The sequence below is a fragment of the Myotis nattereri genome, assembly GCF_964212035.1.
Source record: "Myotis nattereri genome assembly, chromosome: 4".
In the NCBI taxonomy this organism is placed as follows: Eukaryota; Metazoa; Chordata; class Mammalia; order Chiroptera; family Vespertilionidae; genus Myotis; species Myotis nattereri.
In genome coordinates this window covers 101667121-101681797 of record NC_138079.1, presented here as the reverse complement: position 1 = coordinate 101681797, position 14677 = coordinate 101667121, and the positions used below count along the sequence as shown (strand labels likewise).

The 14677-nt window shown below is 57.4% G+C and overlaps 2 protein-coding genes across 2 annotated transcripts; both read left to right on the top strand.

Annotated features, from left to right (window-relative positions):
* Positions 1-786: 786 nt before the first annotated feature.
* On the top strand, positions 787-4762 carry GFER (growth factor, augmenter of liver regeneration). The gene is made up of 3 exons (XM_081089523.1): positions 787-1553; positions 1888-2084; positions 2761-4762. Exons 1-3 carry the CDS (start codon positions 1290-1292, stop codon positions 2921-2923), a joined length of 624 nt encoding a protein of 207 aa, XP_080945649.1. The 5' UTR covers positions 787-1289; the 3' UTR covers positions 2924-4762.
* Positions 4763-7842: 3080 nt separating this feature from the next.
* SYNGR3 (synaptogyrin 3) lies at positions 7843-12160 on the top strand. The gene is made up of 4 exons (XM_081090406.1): positions 7843-8324; positions 10104-10341; positions 10540-10682; positions 10759-12160. Exons 1-4 carry the CDS (start codon positions 8226-8228, stop codon positions 10966-10968), a joined length of 690 nt encoding a protein of 229 aa, XP_080946532.1. The 5' UTR covers positions 7843-8225; the 3' UTR covers positions 10969-12160.
* Positions 12161-14677: the final 2517 nt, after the last annotated feature.

The following is a 14677-nucleotide window of genomic DNA, read 5'->3' as shown; positions in this document are numbered from 1 at the left end:
CTTACTTGCTCCCATGAAATTGACTCCCCAAAGAAATCTTTGCAAAACAGAAATGGGATCAGGTAGAGGTAGCCCTACCCAAAACTGTCCAGTACCTTCCCACAGCTCTCAGAATAAATTCCCAGTTCCCATGGCAGCTGACAAGGTCCTTGGCGGGCCCTTGCCCAACCTCTGGATTTCTCCGCAGGTCCTGTCCCCCGGCCTTTCAGCGTATGCACGAGGCTGACACCTCCCACCTCCAGCCTTGTCCTTGACTGCCCCGTATCCTTCAGGCCTCTGCATAAGGGTCACCTTCTCACGGAGGCCACCTGCACTTACCACGCCCTGTTATGGCCCCCTCCCCACCATGGTTTGTAAGTGAACCTTTATTAGTGTAACTCTCCCCCCCGCCCCGCCCACCCCACCCCACCCCCACGTCTTGACCACTGGGACTAGGAGGTCAGGGTTGGGTCTTGTTACCCGCCTGCCCAGCGCCTGGAATAGTGCTTGGAAGAGACACTGCACAAAAATTTGCGGAATGACTGTACGTAGGGAAGCAGAGTTCCCCGCGGCCACTGCTTCTGGGTTTAATTCCTTCCCGCAGGATGATCGGGGCGCCGGGTTCGCGCAGAAGCTCAGAGGCGCGCCGCCTCCGTTGCAGGCACAGCCCCCGCCCCCGCCCCCGGGACCTCCCCCTGGTGCACTCCGCCCCCTGCGCCCAGGCCCCGCCCTACGTTGCCATAGCGCCGCGTAGCCCCTTGGGGGCGTCCCCCCAGTGCAAGGCTCAGTGAGTGGCCACAGGCACGCGGGACCGTCAGAGGGAGCGATGGTGGCGTTGAGGGTCGCAAGACGGACTTGGTCTCGGCCGCAGTCCGAGTCCAGGGCGCGGCCGCGGCGCACCTTCCACACACGCTGCTCTTCTGCTGGAGGAAGCGAGGGCCTCGCCATGGACCTCGCCCGCCGGGCTCGGGCTGCGGAACGTGGCCCAGGGGCGTGGGCAGCCCCCGGGCCCCGGAATCCGGCGGGTCCTTGACCCGAACCTCAGCCTCAGGCTCTGCCTCCTCCCGGATGCGGGCCCCGGCTTCCCGCCCCGCCCCGCCCCGCCCCCGCGCCCGGCTCCGCCTCCGCCTCCCCGCCGGACTCCGGCCCCGGCCCCGGCCCCGGCCCCAGCCCGGCCTCCGCGCCCGAGCCTGCGGCGTGCGCGCCGGCTGCCTGTGGCCGCGCCTGGTGGGCTGCGCGCGCGCGGGTCTGAGGGCGACTCGGAGGCCCGGCTGAGGCCGAGCTGGCCCGGCAGGCACTGCGCGGGCAACATGGCGGCGCCCAGCGAACGGGGGCGCTTCGGGGTCGGCAACCTCTTCTCCTTCCTGCCCGGCGGCGCGCGCTCCGAAGCCATGGAGGACCTGGTGACGGATGCGCGCGGCCGGGGCGCGGGACGGAGAGACTCCGCCGCCGCCTCGGCCCCTTCTCCAACCCTGGCACCGACCCCCGAGCCTCAGGTCTCCGAGGACAGTTCCCGGAGACGGCACTGCCGGGCCTGCGTGGACTTCAAGTCGTGGATGCGGACGCAGCAGAAGGTGCAGATGCCGGGGGTGGGGGTGTGGGGGGCACCACCTCTACTCCGAGGCTCGCGAGCCCTGCCCACCCCTAGCCCCGGCCCGCACACGACTCCCCTCCTCCCCACCGCCCCCGCCGCGTTCGCAGGCTCCCGGGCCGGCCTCCCGACCCCACAGGCCTGTGCCTGATGGACGTGCGCCCCCAGGGTTGGCTGTGCCTGAACCTTGCCCCCAAGGTAGGCCCGGAGCCGCGCAGGACTAACGTTTGGAGCCTGGGCCTCCGGCCGGGGAGGGGAAGAGGGGAGCGTCATAGGCTTCTGGTCCGGGGAGACTGACCCTTCGCCTCCTTCCGCAGCGGGGCAGCAAATTTAGGGAAGATTGTCCTCAGGATCGTGAGGAACTGGGCCGCCACAGCTGGGCCGTCCTACACACCCTGGCCGCCTACTACCCCGACCTGCCCACCCCAGAACAGCAGCAAGACATGGCCCAACTCATACATTTATTTTCCAAATTTTACCCATGTGAGGAGTGTGCAGAAGACATAAGGAAGAGGTAAGTTACTCTGTACAGCCTGCAAGCAGCAGAGCATCCCCCCTGGAGCCTGGGCCCGGGCTCTTGACGGATGTCATAAAGGAGAGCCTCAGAGAAATAGGTGCAGAAATGGCAGAGAGTTGCCAAGAGCAGGGACAAAACAGTGGGGATTGGATCATCAGCCATCTTTCTACTCAAAGGGCAAGTAGCCTGGGGCCGTCTGGCACCCATAGGCCTTTCTGGATGTGGGGGGCAAGGCATTCCTTGCCTTTTGAAGCCTGGACAGTTAAAAACGGTCTCCTGCTGAGCGGAGGCACCAGGGCCCCACGTGCTGAGAAACTGGTCTGGCTGTTAGCTAAGTAAGCCTTTGTGCAGGCCCCACCCTTTCCACACCGCTTGGGGCCAGGGAAGCTGGGTGAGGCTTCCTGATTGTTATGAGGCTGTAAAGTTGCCTGATCTGAGTTAATGTCTTGCCCTGGGCTCTTGTGAGGGTTTATCAAGCTCCCCACCTGAGGTTTTGAGCCGGCCTAGGAGTCCACCAAGCCTGGACACTGTGGGGTCAGCCCTGTTCTGGGAATTCCTGTCTCAGAACATGAGATACACCTGGGTGTGCTTACAGCAGCATCCCATCTCTCTCTGAATTGAGCAGGTGGACCACTGCCCGTCCTCATTCTCCATGTGCTTCCCCCCCACACAGGATATATAGGAACCAGCCAGACACGCGCACACGGGCATCTTTCACCCAGTGGCTGTGCCGCCTGCACAACGAGGTGAACCGAAAGCTAGGCAAGCCGGACTTCGACTGCTCTAAAGTGGATGAGCGCTGGCGTGATGGTTGGAAGGACGGCTCCTGCGACTAGAGGGCGGCCAGCTAGAGCCCATGGGGGCTGCCTGGCTAGGGAGGGGCAGGGCAATCGTTAAAGTGCATCGTAGCACTCTTTAAAGTGGCAGAGCCAGAGCCTGTTGTGTTTCAGTTGGGTGTTCCCCAGCCACGTCCTATGGGGCCCTTTCCTTCTCAGGGTGCTTGCTGATGGCACCCTGATGGCCTCCTCCTCAGCTGAGGTCCTGTGGGGCTGCAGGTGAAGGAGTAGCACAGCCTAGGCTGTCCCCTCCCCCCTCTTTTTAATAAGTTTTTATTGATTTTTAGAGGATAGAGAGATAGAAACATGGAAACATCCATCAGCTGCCTCCTGCACGCCCCCTACTGGGGATTGAGTCTGCAACCAGGATGTGCCCTGGCCAGGAATCAACTGGTGACCTCTTGGTTCATGGTTGATGTTCAACCACTGAGCGACACTGGCCAGGCTAGGCTGTCCCTTTTTTCAGGATGTGGCCTCCTGCCCATCTCACACCCTGGTGCCCACTTCCCCACACAGGAAGGTGATAGGCTTGGCTGGCCTCTTCTGTCCCACAAAATCCTTGAGATCAGGCCATTGTCTCCCCACTGGCTAGAGACAGCCGCAGTGCCTGTAGCCTCAGAGGCTGTGTGCTGTTTGCCCCTCAGGAAAGAGGCCTGAGGCTAAGCTTTCCACCCTGCTCAGTGCCTACAGGGAGGGAAAGTGCAGGCTTGGCTCTCCTCTGAGGTCAGCGACACCAGCTCCTTTTCTGCTCAGCACATGGCCTTCCATAGCAGTACCAGGCTCCTCAGGCTCCTTGGGGTCAGCTTCCTTGGAACTCGAGACAGAAATAAAATGCTGAAGAAGTGACTTGAGAACCTGCCTTCAGTGTGTTTGCTGGGACTTTCAGTGATGGACGGGGCCTGCCCGCACTCCTCTGGTCAGCTGCTTCCTCCTGTCCAGACTCTGGCCCCTTAGAGAGGTCCCAAGACAAGAGTGGGCCAGGATATCCCAGGAACAGCAAGGAGGCGGAATTCCTGGAGCTGAGGGAGGGTTGAAGGTGAAGGGGAGTCAGCGTGAAGTCTTCAAGGCCCCAGCAAGAACATGGTTTTAAGTCCCAGCGTCTGTGACAGGAAGGTCTTGGAGGATTTGGAGCTGAGGAATGGTGAGATGTGACTTTGGAAAGTTTCCTCTGAGCTGGGGTGAGGCAGGCACCCATGTGGCAGCTGAGGGGGAAGCTGGCCGCAGGGTGGATGGGAGAGGATGCCGGATATATTCTGAAGGTACAGAAGAGGAAGAGCCAAAGGCGACCGGGGTTCTGGCCCAAGAAGCTGGGAGGATGGAGTTGCTCTTTGTATCAGTGAGATGAAGAAGGCTGTGAGGGGAGCAGGCTTGGGGGTGACCTGGACCCAGCTTTTGAACCTTTCTGATCTGCTCAGCCGTACCTGCTCCCAAGCCTTGGCTCCCAGCAAGAATGTCCCAGCAATAGTGTGTCCCACCTGTAGTCATAAAGCTCTGGTCTCCTCTGTCCCCCATGTTTCAGCCTCTCCCTTGGCAAAGGGCCAGCCTTTGCCACGGCCTCCACCACCTTCACCTGACCTGTTCTCCCAGGGGTGCTGGCTTCCACAACGTGCTGCCCAGGTGACACAAAGAAATAGGTGGGGACTTGTCAGCAGATAAGTTCTCTTCCTCCCCTTGATGGACTGTCCCCAGCACATCCCTGGCCTATCCTGAGTAGCCTGTGAGCCACTGTGGTCGGTTCAAGAACATACTGCCTATATCTGCTCTCTCCTTGCTTCATTTCCCTTATCCCCTAACTCGCTTCCCTGAAGTTTCACCCCCTAATAAAACTCTTAAACTTTGCCACAGACTTTTCCAGGGCAACCAGGTGAAGACAAGTGGGGCTCTAGTCCAAGAGAAGGTTCTGGCTGGAGCTGTCAGCACAGTCCAATAGCATAGAGGAGAAGAGCCATGATCATGTCTGGGGCCTCTTAGGATCACAGGTTAGACAAGAGGAGGAAACCTGAAAGGGTGACAAGGAAGGGCCTGTAAAGAGGAACAGGAGGAGAAGGTGACATTCATTAGAAGAATTGTTAGGAGGGTGGGGACCTCAGTGTCTGAATTGCCCCTGGAAAGGGAGCAGTGACATGGAGATAGCTGGAGGGGCATTGGGGTCAAGAGTTGATGTTTTTTAATATAGAAGAAAGTGCAGCATGTTTGGGTGTTGATGCAAATGATTAAGGGGCAAATGGATGATGTAAGAGACCAAGATGGGGAACAGTTGCTGACAGGTGAGAAGTAGTAGGATGCCGCGAGCCGGTCCATGCTTGCTGTTTCAAGGGACCTGGCATGTATGGCATACTGTTCTTAATATGTTTGCTCACCTTCTTGGCACTATGTGTTTTAACCAAGGTCACCTCTCTGAGAAAGGTGGTTTCCCCAGGTAGGGATTTTCCCCTCAAGTTAGGGAGGGAATAAAACCCCTTAACTAAGTGCCAGGCGGGTAATTAATCACTTTAACTACGAACAATCATGCTTAAGCTACATAATCTTTACTCCCTGGAATGGAGATAAGAAACGCCCTAACCTTTGGAATAGAGATTGATAGGATTGGAATCAACTGGTATAAATACAGATGTAACAAGACAACAGGACACAGAACCTAGACACAGAACCTACACAGAACCTAGAGGCAGAACTTCGCTGGAGAGAACATGGCAAAAGATCCTGGACAGAAACTGGCCACAGAACCTAGAGACAGAACCTAGCGAGAGAACCTGGCTACAGAACCTGACTAGAACCTGGTGACTGTCCTGGCTGGAGAACCTAGCGAGGGAACATGGCTACAGAACCTGGCTAGAGAACCTGGAGAACCTAGCAAGAGAACATGGACACAGAACCTGGCTGGAGATCCTGACCAGAACTTGGCTAGAGATCCTGGCTAGGCTGCTGATCAACTGAACGCTGTTTCCATGTCATTCCTTCTTCGCCGACCCCATCCACACCTTTGGGGACCCCTGGACCCGCTGGGGCTGGACCCCAGCAGTAGGACAGGATGCAGTTTCATGCACTTGACAGAAGATGGGTGGGCTACACCTCTGGCCACACCTGCCCTGGGATAGGTTTCCCAGGAGGCTGGGCCAGGCACCACCCTCTGTCCACACAGATGCTATGACAGAGACCTGGATTTGAGTCCCAGTTCTTCACTTTCTATGATCCAGAACTCAATCAGTCTTCCTATTTACTACCTGAGAAGTGGGGGTGATGATAGTTTCTACCCCCACAGGTCATTGTGAAGTCCTTAGCACTGTAAATGCTCAACAAACGCAAACTTGTCTTATCGTTGCCTAGATCAGCGGTCGCCAACCTTTTGGACCTCAGGGACCACCAGTGGCCCTCGGATAGAAACATGGGAGTCATCCAGGCTCCTGCTGGGCTGGGCTGGGCTGGAAGGAACCTGAAGGAAGGGACACCAACTGGGGGCCCGGGGATCTATGGAAAAGACCCAGCGGTAGTACGGGGCTGGGAAGTCCCCCTTCAGCCAAACTCCCATCTCTGATGTTTCTCCCTGCTCCTTGGCCCCAAACTAAATATGTCAGTCACAAGTCAATCCAGGAAACCCAGGTGTGTGGAAGGCTCAGAACCACCTTGGAATGACACCTGGCCACCCACAGGGAAGGAAGAGATGCCCCAGCTCCCACTTATTTTTTTAAGTAAACAATTGGTGGGGTTTTCTATGTTTTTAAATATGTTTTATTGATTTTTTACAGAGAGGAAGGGAGAGGGAAAGGGATAGAGAGTTAGAAACATCGATGAGAGAGAAGCATCAATTCAGCTGCCTCCTGCACATGCCCTCTGGGGATGTGCCCACAACCAGTGTGCATGCCCTTGATTGGAATCGAACCCGGGACCTTTCAGTCCACAGGCCGACGCCCTATCCACTGAGCCAAACCAGTCAGGGTGTGGGGTTTTTTTTTAAAAATACATTTTATTGATTTTTTACAGAGAGGAAGGGAGAGGGATAGAAACATCGATCAGCTGCCTCCTGCACACCCCCTACTGGGGATGTGCCCACAACCAAGGTACATTCCCTTGACCAGAATCGAACCTGAACCTAGGACCCTGCAGTCCGCAGGCTGACGCTCTATCCACTGAGCCAAACCTGTCAGGGCCCCAACTCCCACTTATACTGGCCTGTGGGCTTTGCCCACCTGGACAAGTGCCCCTGGAAGCAGAGACCATCCTCTCTCCATGTCAGGTGGCTAGGACCCTCTGAAGGAGAAGCTAGGGTGAAGTGTGTGTGGGGGGAGGGGGGCAACTCATGGGGGGAAAGGCCCCAGTGACCGATCTTTGGTTTGCAGGGGTCCAAGGCCAGGGAGCCCTGGTCCTATTTCCTGAGGGGGAGACACTAGAGCAGCAGTGGGCAAACTACTGCCCGCGGGCCGGATCCGGCCCGTTTGAAATGAATAAAACTAAAAAAAAAAAAGACCGTACCCTTTTATGTAATGATGTTTACTTTGAATTTATATTAGTTCACACAAACACTCCATCCATGCTTTTGTTCCGGCCTCGGGTCCAGTTTAAGAACCCATTGTGGCCCTCGAGTCAAAAAGTTTGCCCACCCCTGGACTAGACGCAGTGGTTCTCAACCTTCTGGCCCTTTAAATACTGTTCCTCATGTTGTGACCCAACCATAAAATTATTTTCGTTGCTACTTCATAACTGTAATGTTGCCACTGTTATGAATCGTCATGTAAATATCTGATATGCAGGATGGTCTTAGGCGACCCCTGTGAAAGGGTCGTTCGACCGCCAAAGGGGTCGCGACCCACAGGTTTGAGAACCGCTGCTCTAGGGCCATCTGGCCTCAGTTACACATTCATGAAAGGGCCCTGCTCAGAGGAGAGGCACGGGGTCAGGTGCCCTCTGTCCATCTGCCCGGATACAGCAAAGGCGGAGCCCGGTGCCCGCCTGCACTGCTGACTCCTTGTGAGGGGCGGTGAGGGCCCAGCTCCTTAGCCCTGCCCCCTGATCGTGATCTGGCGAGTCCATCTTGGACCCGGGTCATGCAGCTGAGGGCTGGGGGTGGAAGGGGAGCGGACGGGAGGGACCAGAGGGCTCCAGCCTGGTGCGTGGACCAGTGAGGGGGTGCGGGCTCGCCCCGCCCCGCGCGTCCCCGCCGCGGCCAGTGCGCGCTCCCGGGAGGCAGCGGAGGCAGCGGCAGCTCCAGCAGCGTCCGCAGCAGCCCCGGGCTATCTTGGGCAGGGCCGGCCGCCGGACAGACTGACAGAGGGCGCCAGGGGTGCGCGGCCCGCTGGGGCCAGCCATGGAAGGAGCTTCGTTTGGCGCGGGCCTTGCGGGGGCCGCCGTAGACCCCGTGAGCTTCGCGAAGCGGCCCCAGACCCTGCTGCGGGTCGTGTCCTGGGTGAGTGGCCACTGTCCCGGTACCTGATCCCACCCCGCCCCTCGCCCTCACCCTCTTCCTCGCCGTCCCCTCCCTCGCGGGCCGCAGGTTGGGGTGACATCACCGTGCTGGGCGCGCCCACCTGGAGCGGGGGAGGGGCTGCCGGCGACAGCCTGGGACCTTGAGAGGTCACTTCCCGCCGTCCCCCACCCCCAATTCCTCCTTAGGTCGAACGGTCCCCTTCTTAAGCCCTCGCTCCGTTTTTCCTGTTCTCATGACCTAGAAGCAGGCACAGGGGTGGGGACGGGATTCACGGAGGGGCTCCGGGAGCTGAATCTGGCACAGCCCCCTTCCCCCCCTTCTCCTGCACACACACCCTCCAGGCTTCTTAAAGGGAGCCGGCCCTTCCCAGGCCCCCCAGTTGCAACTGTGAGGGGGTGGGGAGGGGTTGATCAGGGATCCTCTGGGTGGGGCAGCCAGATGGGGCTCTACTTTGGGATGGTTGACTGGTGGTGGTGTGGGAGGGGCAGATTTTAGGGGCAGTCTAGCTTATTGGGGCGTCCCTAGGCTTGGTGGCCTGCTCCTCCTTAATACTTCTCCAGATAGGAGAGATGGGAGGTGAGGTGCCGAGTTCTGGGTTTTGTCCAGCCAGTAACGGCTGGTAGCTACACCTACTCGATGGTCTTGAGCAGGGCGGTGCCCAGTGTAGGGCAGGGGGAGTGACTCCCGCCAGACCAGGCTACAGGAACCCTACCTTCAGGTCCCAGCTCTGGTTCCACTTGTGTACCACTCTGGGGGGTGAGTCCAAATCCTGCACCTCCGTTTCCCTCTTGACTCTATCTCCAGGAACTAGGGTGGGAAAGGAGAGAAATGAAGTTGAAACTGGAGATCTTTTTTTAGAAACAGGCTTGCCCAGAGCTAAAAGAGCAGCATCTGGCTTAAAAGGATCATGGTCTAGAATTTAAAAATAAAATAAAATGAAATGACTGTGTTCCACCTCCTACCTGCCTTCCAGCCCTCGTGGGGACAGAGCGCTGACGTTGAACTGAACCCCAGAGGTCAGTCCTCACGCCTTTTGCGCCCAAACACTTATAGTCAGTTGGGGTCATCATCACTTGAGTGCCCACCAAGTGTAGAATGCTGGGTGGACATTCTTTCTCCGTCCCCAACACCCCACTAGCTGGGCCTGTCCATCACGTATGATATGCTAACGGACAGGGCCACACGGCTTCTCCATGCCGAGGGCGGGCAGTTCCGTTCTTTGGAGTGTCCCTCTGCTGTGCCCCCTGCACCCTGCACCCTGGCCCCTCTCTCCTGGCCCCACACCTGCCTCCCCCAGCACCACCGGCTGGAGCCTGGACTCCCACTCCGGAGGCTCCTGCTCCCACCTCTGGCGTGGCCCCCACGCGGTGCACAAGACCCAGCTGGAAGGAATGTCAGCCCCTGCTCTTACCAGCAATGCGACCTCAGACAAATCACTTCACCTGTTGGAGCCCCAATTTCCTCGTCCGTAAAGGGAGTGAGAACAACGAAGGGCACCTTCGTGGTTTTCTGGGAGGATTCTATGAGCGAACACACAGGAAGCAGCCGTTTTAGGCACCGTGTCTGGGCATAGGGATGCTCTCTACACGGTCCACGTGGTCCACGATGACTCAATGCCCGAGGGAGGTCTGAAGGGAAGGGTGCTGCAGACCCTCGCCCAGAGACGCACCGGGTGCCGCCAGGGAGCGCAGGGACAGACCCAGGGCGTGGCCGCGCGGGTGGGCCGCCCCCGGGCCTGAGCACCCCCCGCGCCCGCAGGTGTTCGCCATCGCCGTCTTCGGGCCCATCGTCAACGAGGGCTACGTGAACTCCGACGACGGCCCGGAGCTGCGCTGCGTCTTCAACGGGAACGCAGGCGCCTGTCGCTTCGGCGTCACGCTCGGCCTCGGCGCCTTCCTCGCCTGCGCCGCCTTCCTGCTGCTCGACCTGCGCTTCCAGCAGATCAGCAGCGTCCGCGACCGGCGCCGCGCGGTGCTGCTGGACCTGGGCTTCTCAGGTGGGCGGGGCCGCGCCGGGGGCGGCTCGCGCGGGCTTCGGGGGCGGGGCGGGGCGGGGCGGGGCGGGGCGGTGCGGGGGCGGATGGGAAAGGAGCGGTTCAGGGGGGCTTCCGTGCGCCCTGACGCCCGCCCGCTCCCAGAGTGGTTCGATGGAGTCCCCCGGGGCGCTCCCCTAACCCGCCCGCCCCGCACCGCAGGGGTCTGGTCCTTCTTGTGGTTCGTGGGCTTCTGCTTCCTCACCAACCAGTGGCAGCGCACGGCGCCCGGGCCGGCCACCACGCAGGCGGGAGACGCAGCGCGGGCCGCCATCGCCTTCAGCTTCTTCTCCATCCTCAGTTGGGTGAGTGCGGCCTGCGGGCGGTGAGGGCCGGGGCCAGGCCGGTGTCCGCTCTAGCTGACTTCGGGCTCCTCTTCAGGTGGCGCTCACCCTGAAGGCCCTGCACCGGTTCCGCCTGGGCACCGACATGTCGATCTTTGCCACCGAACAGCTGGGCACCGGGGCGGGCCAGGACTACCCTGGCTACCCAGTGGGCAGCGGTGTGGAGGGCACCGAGACCTACCAGAGCCCGCCCTTCACCGAGACCCTGGACACCAGCCCCAAAGGGTACCAGGTGCCTGCCTACTAGTGGCTGGCAAGCCCAGACCAGGGCTGGAAGGCTGCCCCACCGATGCCAGGCCCGAGGCCTCCTGGGACCTCCCTCAGGTCCTCCTGGCCCAACTCCAGGGCTGGAGGGGTGGCCACTGTGGGCCGTCTGGGGCCAAGAGAGGGTAGCCCCCAGGGTGCCTGGGCTGTACCCCCGAGTTCCTCCAGTACCTTTCATCTCCAGCCTCCAGTGGATCAGCCTGGGCAGGGGGCCCTTCCCCTCATGAGGCAGCCAGCCCGGGGCTCACCTGTCCACTCTGGCATCAGGGATCCAGCTGCCCTCCATTGCCAGGCGCAGAGTCTGCCCCAGACTGGGGGCAGGAATACTGCCCCCACCCCCATGCCATGACCCAGGGAGCATGGCCACTGCTCCCCGCCCCATGTCCCGTGGGTAGTGACAGTCCTTGTTCCTGTCCTGTTGGTTCACCCTGTGGGGCCGTGTGCTCTGTCTGGAGCCTCCTTCCATTTCCTGTCACCTGCTCGCTAGAGTAACCTGGCCCTCTCCATGTTGTGATTGTGGTCAAGTTTTCAAGTTTCAACTGATAGTTTCCCACAGGCAGCCCCTTTCTGTGGTTCCTGCTGCTCAACCCAGCTCCTCCATGCGTTGGCCCAGGCCTCTTCCTGGGTGTGGGTGATTCTGGCCAGGGAAGGCACAAGATGGCTATAGGCCGGGCACCAACCCTCTCCCAGCCCTTCAGTAAGGGCAGCTAGGGACACCTGCGTGCCTGGCAAGACAAGCCTCTTTCGAGGACAGAGGCTCCATGGTGCCCTGGAGACAGCCATCCCATGCAAACCCCTTTACCTTGGCTTCCTGAACCAGTCCTTCAACTCCCTACCCTGCACCCCATTTTAAGGCCCAGTTTAAGGTTGAGGACCCTCTGCATAGCTGACTACTCATGCATTGCTCGAAGCTGGCTTTTCAGATTAAACCAGATGTGGTTGCCACATTTCATTCTTACAGACAGATGCCTCTGGAGTTGCAGTTGAATGACAACCCTGTACATTGTAGCATAGATCAATTATGTGTGGATATTTAAGTGAACATGTTTACAATTTTTTGTATATATGGATCTCTCCCTCCCTCCTCTGAAAGAACAATCCGTGATTGTGTATTTTCAGTGTCCCATGTTCCAACTGCAACTTCTTTACAATAAAAAATAAATGAGTTTACTGTGCCATAGACACTCTTGGACTTAATCCTATCCCTGCCCCTCCTGGTAGCAAAGGCTGGGCTCTGAAGGGCACCAGGGCCCAGAATCTAGGAAGGAGCAGGGTGGTGGAGGCCAGGCTGACCTGCATATTCTGGGGGTTCCAGGTCCATCAGCCGTTCACCACACATCACACTGGTCTAGAACTGGATTTCAGAGCAGGCTCTCTGAAATGCCGGGGGGGATCCCCATCTCTCTTATTTCTTTTACTAGAGGCCCAGTGCACAAAATTTGTGCCCTCGGGAGGGGGGGGTCCCTTAGCCCGGCCTGCACCCTCTCACAGTCCGGGAGCACTCGGGGGATGTCTGACTGATGGTTTAGGCCTGCTTCCACTGTGGGACATCTTTAGCATGGAGGCTGGAGAGTCTTCCACCACTGCTGCTGTGCTTGCCAGCCATGAACCTGGCTTCTGGCAGAGCGGTTCTCCCCCTGTGGGAGCGCACTGACCACCAGGGGGCAGCTCCTGTGTTGAGCATCTGCCCCCTGGTGGTCAGTGAGCATCATAGCAACTGGTCTAACAGTCGGACAGTTAGCATATTAGGCTTTTATTATATAGGATGATGATACTAGCAGGAGTACTAAATATTTCTTGTGGGAGTATATCTTTAGAATATCTTTCATCAGTGGATGGATGTCAACTTTGAGTCTTTATATTATTCCTATGTTTTATGTTTTTACTAGAGGCCTGGCACATGAAATTCGTGCATGGGTATGGTCCCTAGGCATGACCTGAGATCAGGGCCATCTTTCCTGGCTGCTGGCAGCCGGCCCCGCCCGCCACTACCACCCACCCCTGGCTCCCCATTCACCATCGGGCAATCAGAGCCTGCTGGGCGGGGTTGGGGGAAGGAACCAATGGTTGGTTGGCAGGCCCTGATTAGGCAATTGGGGTCTGCAGGCTGGAGGCAGCTCCTGTGTTGAGCATCGGCCCCCTGGTGGTCAGTGTGCATCATAGTGACCAGTCATTTCGCTGTTTGGTCTATGTGCATATTACCCTTTTATTATATAGGGTTGTTTTTAGAGAGAGTGATAGAGATAGAAACATGGATGAGAAAAACATCTATTGGCTGCCTCCTGCACACCCCCTACTGAGGACCAAGCCCAAAACCCAGGCATGTGTCCTGACCTGGAATCAAACTGGGGACCTCTTGGTGCATGGGTCAATGCTCGACCATTGGGTCACACTGGCCAGGCCCCAAGTTCTTTTTTTTAAATATATTTTTTTATTGATTTCAGAGAGGGAGAGGGAGAGATAGAACATCAATGATGAGAGAGAATCATTGACCGATTGCCTTCTGCACACCCCCTTACTGGGGATTGAACCCGCAACCCAGGCATGTGCCCTTGACCGGAATCAAACCCAGGACCCTTCAGTCCACAGGCCGATGCACTATCCACTGAGCCAAACGAGCTAGGGCTGAAGTTCTTGAAAGATAGTTTTACTGGGTATAAAAATGTCATTTTCCTTAGAACTTTAAAAGTATTTCTCTAGTATTTTTTTGGATCTTATGCTGCTGAGAGCAGTGATAATAGTACAATTTGCATTCCTTTGTAGGTTATGTGTTATTTTAGTAAATTTTTTTACACTGGGGGGTAGGGGAGGCCAGGGGACTGTCAAGGGCGGGGGGACTAAGATTTTTAATTAGTAACCTCCTGGTTAAGTGAAGCAGTTAAGATCCATCTGGAGCTGGAATGCTGGCTTTGCCACATTCAAGCTTGGTCTTCTTAGGCGAGTCTCTTAATTTGTCTGTGCCTGGGGTTCTCCTCTGTGAAAGGATAATAGTTCCTATCATATAGGGTGGGGTGACAACATGTGTAAATACATGTTAATACTTGTAAAGAGCCCAAAGCAGTGCTTTTCACATAGCCAGAATTAAAGTGTCACTTAGTATTCTTATATGTTTTGCTTAAGAATAGGTATTTTTGCCCTAGCTGGTTTGGCTCAGTGGATAGAGCATTGGCCTGCAGACTGAAGGGTTCTGGGTTCAATTCCAGTCAAGGGCACATGCCCAGATTGCAGGCTCCATCCCCAGTAGGGGGCATGCAGGAGGCAGCCAGTCAATGATTATCTCTCATCGTTGATGTTTCTATCTATCTCTCATCTCTCTTCCTCTCTGAAATTAATAAAAAAATATTTTTAAAAAAGAATAGGTATTTTCAATATTGTTAACATGATATCCAGTTTCCACATTGCTCTTCTGTGGGGTTGGTTGTACTCAGGTCTGCAACGAGGACACTAGGAGACGCTTGTGTGTGGTGGGAAGTGGTGGCCTCTGGTGCATGGCCCTCACCTAGAAACACTGCTCCAGTCCCAGCCCTGGGCGGCCAAGCAGTACCATCCAAGTCCTCAGCTTCAGGCCGCAGTGGGAACGCAGCCACGGGGCTCTGGCCTGGCTTCTCGCAGGCCACTGACTTGGGCCTTCATACTGTTGGTGCCCCTTCTGCTTTTAGAAAGGCATCTCCATTTTTTCTCACTTAAAGACA